General features: G+C 41.4%; 1 protein-coding gene across 3 annotated transcripts in view; it reads right to left on the minus strand.

Moving 5' to 3' along the window:
* LOC144479846 (opioid-binding protein/cell adhesion molecule-like) overlaps positions 1–13,117 on the minus strand; it is a 1,112,572-nt gene that overhangs the window by 47,200 nt on the left and 1,052,255 nt on the right. For all 3 annotated transcript variants that reach the window (XM_078198839.1, XM_078198838.1, XM_078198840.1), the window contains one exon: positions 8,313–8,464. In XM_078198839.1, the coding sequence (XP_078054965.1) occupies positions 8,313–8,464 (152 nt within the window). The remainder of the gene's footprint in view (positions 1–8,312; positions 8,465–13,117) is intronic.

Here is a 13,117-nt window from a genome sequence, read left to right on the forward strand (position 1 = left end):
AGAACTGCCCCTTCATCAGGTAAGTGGGAGTTGTGTTCACAAACAGTGCATATAACAGTGCCAGCATCACCACATTGTGCAAAAAGAGGCCATTCGACCCATTGAGCCTGCACCGATAACTGCACCCACAATGGCCCTATCCCCAGCATTTATCCTGCTAGTCCCCCTGGCACTAAGGGGCAATTTAGCATGGCCAATCCACCTAACCCATACATCTTTGGACTGTGGGCGGAAACTGAAGTACCCAGAGGAAACCCACGCAGACACGGGGAGAACGTGCAAACTCCACACAGACAGTGACCCAAGCCGGGAATCGAACCCAGGTCCCTGGCGCCATGAGGTAGCAGTGCTAACCACTGTGCCACCCTGCCAGGGGCATTTATTTAAAAAAGATGATTTGGATTCAGGAAACAAATCATAATACACTGCCGACAATAAATTATGCAGTGTGGAAAACCGTGTTGAGGTTTGTAATGGAATGCTGTCGGATATAGAAAAGCCTTCAGGATGGAGAGATAAATAGCAAATGCAGCTTATTGTAGAGCAATGGATTAGAGGATCAGACGTACTTTAGTATTCAACAATATTAATCATTAAAGGTGGTGGTACAAGTAGATTACACCAGAAAGAAAACAAGAGAAATCTTTGATTTTGTATTCCGAATGCAAAGAAGCGGTGTTGAACTTCAGCGATATCTTATTTCAAGTGCAGTTGGAACAACAGTTCTCGACACCCACATTATAGAAGCCACATTCAAACAAATAAAATGGAGCAGCAGAGATTTCATTGGAATGTCACCAGAGGAATGACAGATTTCCAAATTTAAGGCTACTTTTGGTGGAACCCTCTCTTCCAAGTCTTAAAGTTGTTGAAGGGTTCCCAAAGGGAAAGTGTGATAGATTGTTTTGCAAAATGCTCATGAGAAGGCATACATTGGAATAGAGTTATTAAAAAAAAGCATCGAGGGGAGGTGGCAAACTTTTTTTTTAATACAAAAGGCGATTCCGACTGGAACAAATTATTTTTGAAACAGAGCATGGTTAAAATGGAATAAGGCTTTGCGTCTCACATGCAGTAAACGACCATTACAAACTTGACAGTCACTAAGAAGTCTCACAACACCAGGTTAAAGTCCAACAGGTTTATTTGGTAGCACGAGCTTTCGGAGCGCTGCCCCTTCATCCACTCACCTGATGAAGGGGCAGCGCTCCGAAAGCTCGTGATACCAAATAAACCTGCTGGGCTTTAACCTGGTGTTGTGAGACTACTTACTGTGCCCACCCCAGTCCAACGCCGACATCTCCACATCAAACTTGATAGTCTATTCCCTTGCTTGAATATTCCATAAATTTTAGCATGAGGAAACTGCTGTGAAATTTACAAAGCCAACATTATTGTAATGTTCTGATGTCCCTGCCCCCGAGCCCTCATATTGAACCAGCTTAAGAAAAGGGCTGAATTTCAAGTAACGTTGCTATAATGGATTTCCAGGCATTAGACATTAAATTTATTGTTAACATGCTATTTATACAGCAGTAACATTTAAAAGTGGAGGCATGTCACTGAAGGAGAGCAGCCACTGCACGTCTGGAGAAACTCTACTCTATTGTCACCAAGTTAGAGTGTTATACAGCTGGTTACAGTACACAGTGATGGACTGGAGAAACATCAGACCCACAAGACTTGGAAGAGTTTGCACAAATTGTTTTTCCAGCGATTGACCTCCCGGGGACTCTGAAATTGTCTGACGGGCACCTATCATACAAAGATGGTGAGAAAGACAATTTAAGAATAATACCGCGGAGCATGTAGCTAACCAGCAGAATCATTGTAAGGAATTTCTACCATCATCGAACTCCTGGTTGCCTCTTGGGCATCAGGATGTTGAATAGAGCAGAATGAGTGGAGAAGATTCATGTTGAGAAATGAGATGTGGCGATGTGTATTGGAATTGATGACGTACTGAAGAACAGAATGGAGGACTTGCAAAAAAGTTTGGGGGCTTGGGGATTAAATTAAAAACTAGGTTCTAAATGTAGCAAACTTATTATTAACCCCAGAGTCATAGGTTACTTTAGTTTAGGAGCAGATGCATTTTATAGATGGGGTGGACTTCAACTGAAGGGAACTGATACGAGAAATTCCTTGCAGAAATGATAAGCTGAACAGTTGATTTGATTTGATTTATGATCACATGTATTGGGAAAATTGTTTCTTGTGCGCCATACAGACAAAGCATACCGTTCATTGAGTACATAGGGGAGAAGGAAAGGCGGGAGTGCAGAATGTACTGTTACAGTCATAGCTAAGGTGCAGAGAAAGATCAGCTTAATATATGGTAGGTCTATTCAAAAGTCTGATGGCAGCAGGGAAGAAGCTGTTCTTGAGTCATTTGGTTATTTGTTTTCAGACTTCTGTATCTTGTTCCCAACAGAAGAAGGCAGAGGAGAGGATGGAGTTGGGAGGCAATAGAATCATTGAAGTAGTGTGGGGAAAATCTTAATAGTATTCATGCAAGTGGAGCGATGGGGCAAAGCAATCTCATAGAATCATGGAATCCCTACAGTACAGAAAGAGACCATCCAGCCAGTTAGCCCACGTATTTATCCTGTCAATCTCCCTGAACTACACATCCTGGGACACCAAAGGGCAATTTAGCATGGCCAATCAACCTGACCTGCACATCTTTGGACTGCGGGAGGAAAATGGAGGAAACACTCGCAGACATGGGGAGAACATGCAAACAATATATGTTTGGCGATATGGAGGGATGCACCTTGGGAAAACAGGAACAAGAAGTCAAGGCAGAAGAGGATGAGCTTACTGTTATGAAAGAAACATTTAAAAATTGAGAATTAAAAAAAAACTGAATATGAAAGATTAATGGAGGATCTAGTCAAGACTTCAAAGACTGTGAAATCAATTGGTTGGCAAATTGATGACAAGCAAGAAGTTTTTTCGAAGTTGCTTTGCCTTTTATATTCATGCATGATTTCAACAGCCTGTCTGTTTCTTAATATAAGGGGTGCAAAGTATGGCTTTAGGAGTAAGTGTCATTTCTTTGGACTGTATGTTTCAGTGGGAGAACGCAATGAGGCAGAACAAAGCTGAAAACACCTTTCTTACTGGATTTAATTTTGCATTGTCAATTGAAATATTGAATATATTTGCATGATCTCCTCTCCCCAATATTTTCTTGCTCCCTCCATATAAAATATATTTCCAATGCTAAATAAAATTGGAAGTTTATCTACACCCAAGCCTGGGGTCAAAGATACCAAAGATAATTGTACATTAAACAGAATACTCCACTCACTAGTGCAAGACAGGACAAGCTTTCCAGTAACAATGCTGCTTTTTCCCCTCAAGTTTAATAATAGATGAACCATTTACTTTTGATTTCTAACTGATTTCCAGCTTATATAATGTTCACCATGGGGGAATCAATGGCCTTGTGGTAGACTATTAATCCAGAAACTCAACTAATGTTCTGGGGACCTGGGTTCAAATCCCGCTGCGGCAGATGGTGGAATTTGAATTCAATAAAAAATATCTGGAATTAAGAATCTACTGATGACCATGAAACCATTGTGGATTGTCGGAAAAACCCATCAGGTTCACTAACATCCTTTAGGGAAGGAAATCTGCCGTCATTACCCAGTCTGGCCTACATGTGGCTCCAGAGCCACAGCAACGTGGTTAACTCTCAACTGCCCTCAGGCAACTAGGGATGGGGCAATAAATGCTGGCCAGAAAGCGACGCCCATGTTCCACGAATGAATAATAATAAAATAGATCAACATCTGGGTCCTATATGTGAAGGTAAACCAAAATCCTGGCCCTGAATGCTGAGCTGCTTCCTCTGACAAGCCAAAAAGAAGATAGGACACCGTCATGCCAATTGTCAACTATTCAGATTTTAATAAAGAGCCTCAAGGTATTTGATGGATGCCAGCCAGAATGCAGAAACCCAATCTGAGTAATAGCAAGAACAATTAAAATTGGAACAATTGGGAATCCTGGACATTGGGACTACCCAAACACAGATTAACCTCTCATTTGACCAACTATTATTATTCCAGAATTGGAATGCAAGAGAGAGAAGTTAAAGGAAAGGAGCAATTCAGTTTTTATGATCACAATAATTCTTTTGTCCCCTGCCATAATAATGGAAATCCAGCAGAAATATTGTGAACAGTTGTTTAAACTGTTCCCCTGATGTTTCCATTTAGAATCCCCCATTAACTTTCGCCAAAGCTCAAGGAATTCAAAGCCATGCTTACTCTCTGGTTTTCTTCCACAGTTCAAAGATGTGTAGATGAGGTGGACTGGCTACGCTAAATTGCCCCTTAATGTCCAAAGATGTGCAGTAAGGTGGACTGGTCATGCTAAATTGCCCCTTAGTGTCCAAAGATGTGTAGGTTAGGAGAATTAGCCATGGTAAATGCACGAAGTTACAGGGATATGGTGTGGGGGTGCCTGGGTAAGATGCTCTTTTGGAGAGTCGGTGCAGGCTCTGGAGACAAATGGCCTCCTTCTGCACGGTAGGCATTCTATGGATGGGGGTTTGTCCAAGTTTAAACCTGAGGCATTAAAAAACAGTTTGAGCAAGGGGCTTCCAGTACAGCACCTTTAGTTTTAAATTAAGCAGCAGCATGGTGGCACAATGGTTAGCACAGCTGCCTCACAGTGCCAGGGACCTGGGTTCGATTCCTGCCTTGGGTGACCACCTGTGTGGAGTTTGCACATTCTCCCCATGTCTGCGTGGGTTTCCTCCAGGTTTCCTCTCACAGTTCAAAAGATGTACAGGTTTAGGTTGATTGGTGGGGTAAAAACGTGGGGTTACAGGTACAGGGTAAGCTGCTCTTTCAGAGATTTGGTGCAGAATCAAAGGGCTGACTGGCCTGCTACTGCACTGTAGGGATTCTATGATAAAGCTAAATGTATCAAGGTATTCCTCCAACCAAAGTTATGGGAGACATTATGTTACATACAGAAATGATGCATTTTTATGGGAATCAATTTGGACAAGGTAGCATTAGAAAACCTCAAGTGAAGAAATACTTCAAAGATTTTTAATTCTTCCATTCAAGCTTTGGCCAGAGCTCAAATGGATGTGCTCAATTCCGAGATGTGGAAAATTTTCCCTGATCGACAGGAGAATAGATATCAGATGAAATCAACATCTAATCCATGAGACAAGGATATACCAAAATGAAGCTATGGTATCGCTTAAATCAATTCCAAAGATTATAGCAGCCTTTATACAAACAGAAACCTGTTAAGGCCCTTTGAACTAATAAATAATTGTTCCCAGCAAACAGGAAATATTTACTCTGAAAACTGTGTCAATGAAAAATGCACTAATTCTGAGATCAATGATCATAGAAATTAGCATTCGTCATCAAATTAAAAAATCTGGAATTAGGTCTGTGGTCCTCAAGCACTAACCATTTAGATCCTGCATTATCCCTGCACTTTTAGAAAAGTGCAATTCTTAGTACAGAATAATTAAGTTTAAGTTCATTTATTAGTGTCACAAGTAGGCGTACATTAACACTGCAATGAAGTTACTGAGAAAATCCCGGATTCGCCACACTCCGGTGCCTGCCCAGCTCTCCTGAGGGAGAATTTAGCATGGTCAATGCACCTAACCAGCACGTCTTTCGGACTGTGGGAGGAAACTGGAACACCCGGAGGAAACCCACGCAGACACGGGGAGAATGTGCTGACTCTGCACAGAAAGTGACCCAAGCCAGGAATCGAACCTGGGCCCCTGGCATTGCGAGACTGCAGTGCTAACCACTGGGCCACCATACAAAAAAAGCAGTAGTAATACAATTTTTAGAAATCTAGAATTTGGTTTGGCCCTCAAGCACTAACCACTTAGATCCTGCATTATCCCAGCACTTTTAGAATTCTTAGTACAGAATAATTATGCAAATGTATTAATTAAAACTCTAAATTTCATCAACTCGAACAAGTGAACCAAAGAGAGTTTTGTTTGTTGTCTCATCAAATTAAAATATTCTTTTGGCTGGTTAAGATTTCCATTTGTGGGCTGAAGGACTATCAGAATTCCATGATTCATTGTGGAGTGAGAAGCTTTCAAGGGCCATATGTTGATGACTTTCCTTGTCAGCAGACTTGCTGTGCACCAGATTCTTGTTTTCAAAATAGCACACAGCAAAATCACTCTGACAATCTGGAGCCTGTTGATAACATAGTGCTGGATAAGCAGCGAGGACTTTACAGCCAATCACGCATTCAACATCAAGTCTGGTGTTTCAATCAAGAGGAGTTCTTTAAAAGAAAAGCCTTTTGAAATATAATGCATTATAATGCGGTGTCAAAGACGTTGGGCTTGGGATGAGGACACAGTGTTGGGCCTATATCCTGCACTAAGGTCAGGCAGCACGTTATACAACATGGCTATTGTGATTGCAGTGCATGTAGATAGGTCACATGTTGAATTGGGGCAATTTGTCAAATGTCACCCGCTGTGCGCAGTCGTTAGCAAGCATGAGAAATAATCTGGAGATGGATCAGGAATAAAAATGCGGCTGCTGGATGAGTAAATTATTTCAATGGAGGTCAGTGCCGATAAGTAAGAACTACGCCAGGAAAAAAAAAGTTTATTTTTAATAAGCATCAGACAAGAAATTGCCTTAGGTGCTAATTTGAAAAATTGGATTTTGAAAGCTTGTGCATATGGATTCAGCTTGTGTGAAATTGGATCTGTATTCATGTGTTCTTCTGAGTGTTGATCCCGTGGATCACATCTCACAGAGAATTAACATTTCAACCTTGAACGGCCATTTTGTGGGAGATACTGATTTTAAAAAATCAAAACAAGTTAATTATTTGTCAACAGAAAACGACGGAAAATCTCAGCAGGTCTGACAGCATCTGTGGAGAGAGAATAGAGCCAGCGTTTCGAGTCTGGATGACTCGATCCGAGAGCTGCCCTGACGAAGGGTCATTTGACTCGAAACATTGGCTCTATTATCTCTCCACAGATGCTGTCAGACCTGCTGAAATTTTCCAACATTTTCTGTTTTTGTTTCAGATTCCAGCCTCCACAGTATTTTGCTTCTATTTTATTATAATTCTTTATCAATCCCTTTGACCAGGTCAAGTTATTTATTAATACGCTCAAGCTTAAATGAATACTTCAACCTTTATGAACCAAATCAGTATTTTCATTTCTCTACCCATAGAGACAGGTGTTCAGGGCGTTGACTTTGAGGATGGATTGGCGCATTAAAAGTCGTCCTAAATTGCTTGTTCAATAGGTGTTGGGCTGAAATGACTCTATATATAGTCTTTCTTGAAGTCATGTTGGCCTGAATATTAATATTATTGAGTTGAAAAGGTTTTTGTTTATAGTTTGCCAGATCTAATATCCCAGTTGGATGGAAGAGAACCTGTGTAATATCGATTAAAACTCAGAACATTAAAAGAAAAACTGAAATCATTACAAAGGAAAGCAAGAGTAAGAAACATGTACGTTTTACAGTGGGACTCAAGAACCCAGTCATGAAGCTAACAGACACAGCATACATTAGAATTCAACTTCCCAAAGGACGAGACGATGGTGAGGATAAAATAATAAAAGGGCACAACAGCTGAGTAGCCTGCATCATTCCAGGAATGTTTTATGTTTTCCACTTAACAAAGGTTGGTTTCTTATATTGCATTTGAATAAAACAGTGAGACAATTAACGGCCTGTGTGTATACTTTATAAAGCTCTCCCATGCATTGAAAAGATTAGCAGTTTATTCTAATGGATTTCATTAAAAACAAGTCATCCTGTAAAAGAATACATAATACAGTTCCGTTAAATACACTACATATAAATCACTAACTCTTCATCTCTGCAGGCATACTTAAACTGGAGTTAAAACAGATTTAAAGTGCATTTTGTGAAGTGCTCTGTAAAAATGTAATTAATTATTCAATTTATGAGCTTATGCAACAAAAATTTAACATTCAGGATTTAATTTTACTGAAAATCAGTCAATGCCTGCAAAAGGCAGCTATGAATATCCCCACAAGAGTTAGCAACCGTACTCAAGAGGCATAAAAAATAGCACTACAGTGCAGTTCCTGTCAGGTTACTGGTGAGTAAACTTCTTCCTCTCAAACCCTGTTAAGATGAATGCGAGGAATGAAAGAAGATGTCCTATACTTGGGATGAAGTGTTAAGCATCCCTCTCCCAGTCATTAAGCCCCGTTCCTCGGTGGTCTAAGCCTACTCCTGAAAATTTCAGTTCAATCTATCCTACGTGATAACCAGGCAGGTACCTACCAAAAAGGAGGACACTTGTATTTGAGGTGCCAAGTTTGTTCATTGCCACACAGGTATAGTTTCCGTAATCCTCTTCAGAGACATTAAAAAATGTAAGCACGGACCTGTCCTCGTTGCTCTTGATTTGAATACCATTGAGTCCATTAAGAAGCCTGAAAAGTACAAAATGAATCAATTAATTTGACTTTTCCAATATGCCTAACCTATATTACAGCAGCACATTTGTGATTAATTTCCTTAACCTCCGCATTATAGCTAATGGAATGAATTCAACCAGTGCTTCTGAATTGGAACATGGGATTGAAAATAAAACAACCAGTGCCCCTGCTCAGGATTGTTAAGAGCCTTATATTAAAAAGCATTTTCCTTGCGTATTTTCTGATCCAGTTTTAAATTAAGCACATTGGTTTGAATTCTCAAAGCAACAGAAGCTCCTTGAACTGGAATCGTAAAACCTCAGGTTGTAAAAGGCACTGCACTTCAGTGTACAGAGTGTTGTGCACCAAACAGTTTAGCCTCATTGCACTGTTAACACATACAGACACGCTTCTCGGACTTCTAGAACACTAATGAAGGAGAATCGACTCCCTGGGGTGGTCTTAACTCAGATGTTTTAACTTGTTCATCTTTTCTTACTACTGTTTTTTTACCAAACCAGTTCAGTGGTGATGTTTGTTCTTGGATTTTGGTTTCCTCAGGGGAAGTTAGAAAGTACCACATCATCCCAGATATAACTGGCTGGCAGATGTCAATCAGAGAGCAAGTGGAAGACAGAAAGACACAGACGAGACTGAAGATCATGGATTTCAAAGCACTGCTAACTTTATTTACAAGGGAAAACAGTCTATTTTCACACCAACGATAGACCAAGGATGGTGTCTGGTTTGGTTAGGTTTCTCCTCATTTGAGAGTAATATATTTTTGTGTAAAAAGCTTTTCCTACACCACCTGATTACTCATAATTTGGCCAAGCTACTTTGAACTAATCCAAGGTTCATCTCCCATCATACATCACCATCCACGAATATCCAACCATTTGCATGCTAGGCGTAAGCGTGACAAAATGTGCAACACATATCTAACCATTTGCATGTTAGGCTTAAGGGCGCGATACACATTCCTATAATTTCTCATCAATAACATTTTTGTTCATAGTTAATGCCCCTTTTTAGTTCTATATTGAGACATAGATGCATATCTCTTTTCAATCGAGCCAGGAACAAGCACGATCCTCATTATTCCAACAGGGCTATGATAGCCTACATGTCAACCATGCTATTTTAGGATTATGAAAATAATTTAGCAAATTACATGAACCTGTGGGGATGCGATTTTTAAATTTTCCACTGAAGGCAAGAAAGATGTCTCTTTTGCTGGCCTTCTTTGATCAACTGAAAGAAAATAATGGAAAAGTCTGTATTGACAGAATAATTAATCTTTAGTATCCTGAGATTACTTAAATTCCTATAGCCTCTACATTTACCATTGTGCAATGATCTGGGAAGTACGATAATTTCACAATTTAGCATTTCATGACACATCTTGGCAGGTTTAAATGCATCGCCGAACATCTTCTCCTTTCAGACTGAGTTAAAAAACCGGTGATAATCTTGATTCACAATATCTGTGGGGATGGCTAAAATCCATTTTTCAACAATTATGCCCGCAACAAGATCAGAAATAATTTCTGAACGTGAATCGGGTATGATGGATTTATTCAAGAACAAGGTAATTTCATCCTGTTGGGACTGATAGAGATTCATGTTGTCCGACTGGTTTGACAAATATCCTTTTGCAAATCAGCATATCTATTTTCAATGTAAATTCCATCCCCATCGTACCAGGTAGCAATCCACCATTTGCCTACTGTGGCAAATTTCAGAATGTATCAACTCTAAAATGCATCAAAATTTCTGCAACAGAGCTCCATTGGTTTAGTCAGCATATATTTCCAGTGGGTGGCACGGTGGTACAGTGGTTAGCAGTGCTGCCTCACAGCGCCAGGGACCCAAGTTCAATTCTAGCCTCGGGTCACAATCTGTGTGGAGTTTGTGTTGAGGTCATTAGGTTACATTTAAGCTTCATTTGAAGCAATTTTTAAAAGCGGCATCTCGGCCTTTTGACTAAGATGCAAATGAGATCAAGCCTTGGAAGAGGTGAGTCTGCACCTACTCCAATCAGCTTGGCTCATGTAAATCAGGCCCAAGACAGGTGTGAAGGCCCTGTCTTGTCAGCTTGGATCGGAAATGTCTCAACTTGTTGAGACTCTGAATTGGACTTGATTTGATTGAACTGGAAAAGTGTAAAAAAAATCTGTGTGGAGTTTGCACATTCTCCCCGTGTCTGCGTGGGTTTCCTCCAGGTGCTCCGGTTTCTTCCCACAGTCCAAAGATGTGCAGGTTAGGTTGATTGACCATGCTAAATTGATCATAGTGTCAGGGGATTAGTAAATGAGGGTTACGGGAATAGGGTTTGGGTGGGATTATGATCGGTACAGACTAGATGGGGAGAATGGCCTCCTTCTGTACTGTAGGGATTCTATAATTCTTTGTAATAGTTCAGTGGCAGTTGAGAAATTCAAATCCTACTTGACATACGTCTATTTTTCTACCAACTTTTATTTTATTCTTGCAAGGTATGTGGACTTCACTGGCTAGTCCAGCATTTTTATTGCTCATCCATAATTTTCCCAGGTTGTGGTGAGCCATCATCTCGAACCAATGCAGTCCATGTGGTGTTAGGTACAATGGTGTCAGGGAGGGTGTTCCAGGATTTTGACCCAGGGACAGCGAAGGAACTTCCAGGTGATGGTGTCCCCATCTATCAACTTGCCTGTGGCCTTCTGGGTGGCAGAGATTGCAGGTTTGGAAGATACTGGCTAAGTAGCCATGGTGAGTTGCTGCAGTGTGTCTTGTAGATGGTACACACTGTTGTCACTGTGCGTCAGTGGTACAGGAAGTGGACGTTGGAGCTGGTGTGTGGTGTGGCAATCGAGCAGGCTGCTTTAATTTGGATGGTCTCAAGCTTATCAAGTGTTGAGGCAGCAGAAATGGAAAGTATTTTATCTCTGATTTGTGCCTTGTAGATGGTGGACAGGCTCTGGAGAGTCAGGGAATGATTTAGTCATCACAGAATTCCTAGCACCGGACTTGGTCTTGTAAGAGATGTGGGTGTCGCTGGCTATGCCAGCATTTATTGCCCATCTCTAATTACCCTGAGAAGGAGGTGGAGAGCTGCTTTCTTGAAGCGCTGCAATCATATGATGTCGGTACACCCACAATGCTGTTAGGGAGGGAGTTCCAGGATTTTGACTCACTTCTCATGTGTATGCTGCCCTGTCTAGGTGGTAGCAGTCATGGGTTGGGAAGATGCTGCTGAAGGAGCCTTGGTGAGTTCCTACAGTGCATTTTGTAGATCGTACACAGTGCTGCTACTTGTGCATTGGAGGTGGAGAGAATGAATGTTTGTTGGTGTGCCAATCAATTGGGCTGCTTAGTCCTACATGGCGTCAAGCTTCTCAAGTGCTGTTGGAGCTGCATTCATCCAGGCATTTGGAGAATATTCCATCGCACTCCTGACCTGTGTCTTATAGATGATGGACAGGCTTTGGGAAGTCAGCAGGTGAGATATTTGCTCCAGGACTCTTCGCCTCTGACCCGCTCTTGTAGCTACAATATTTATATGGCTGGTCCAGTTCAGTTTCTGGTAAATGGTAGTTCCCACTAGGATGTTGATAATGGGGGATTCAGTGATGGTAACACCATTAAATGACAAGGGACGATGGTTAGATTCTCTCCTGTTGGAGATGTCCATTGCCTGTCACTCATACGGTGAGCACGTTACTTATCACCTGCCAGCCCATGTTTCTATATTGTCCAGGTCTTACTACATTTGGACATGGATTGCTTTAGTGTCTAAGGAGTCGTGAATGCTACTGAACACGGTGCAGTCATCTGAACCTTACGATAGAAGGAAGTTCATTCATGAAGCAGATAATTGGGTTTAGGACACTATCAAGAGAGAGTCTGCCTGCAGTGATATCCTGAAAAAGAGATGACTGACTTCCAATAACTACAATCATCTTCCTTTGTGCTCAATATGATTCCAACAAGTGGAGAGTTTTCCCCAATTCCCATTGACCCCAGTTTTGCCAAGTCTCCTTAGAACAAAGAAAAGAATAGCACAGGAACAGGCCCTGCGGCCCCCCAAGCCAGTGCTGATCACAATGCCTGAACTAAACTGAAAAAAAAACCTTCTGTCTTTACTTGGTCCATATCTCTTTATTCCCTCCCTATCCATGAACCCCTCCAGATGCCTCTTAAATGTTGCTAATGTGCCTGCTTCCACCACCTCCTCTGGCAGCATGTTCCAGGCACCCACCATTCTTTGCGTGAAAAACTTTCCCCACACAGCTCCCTTAAACTTTCCCCCTCTCACCTTGAACCTGTGACCCCTTGTAAATGACACTTCCACCCAAGGATAAAGCCTCTGACTATCCACCCTGTCTATGCCTCTCATAATTATGTAGACCTCTATCAGGTCTCCCTTCAGCCTCTGTCTTCCCAGTGAAAACAATCCTAGTTTATTCACCCTCTCCTCATAGCGAGACCAGGCAGCACCCTGATGAATCTTCTTTGCACTCTCTCCAAAGCTCCCATGTTCTTCCGGTAGTGTGGTGAACAGAACTACATGCAATACTCCAAATCTGGCCAAACCAAAGTTTTATACAGCTGCAACATGATTTCCCAACTCTTGTGCTCAGTGCCCCGGCTGATGAAGGCAAGCATGCCATATGATTTCTTAAT

The sequence above is a fragment of the Mustelus asterias genome, chromosome 27, assembly GCF_964213995.1.
Source record: "Mustelus asterias chromosome 27, sMusAst1.hap1.1, whole genome shotgun sequence".
NCBI classification, from domain to species: Eukaryota; Metazoa; Chordata; class Chondrichthyes; order Carcharhiniformes; family Triakidae; genus Mustelus; species Mustelus asterias.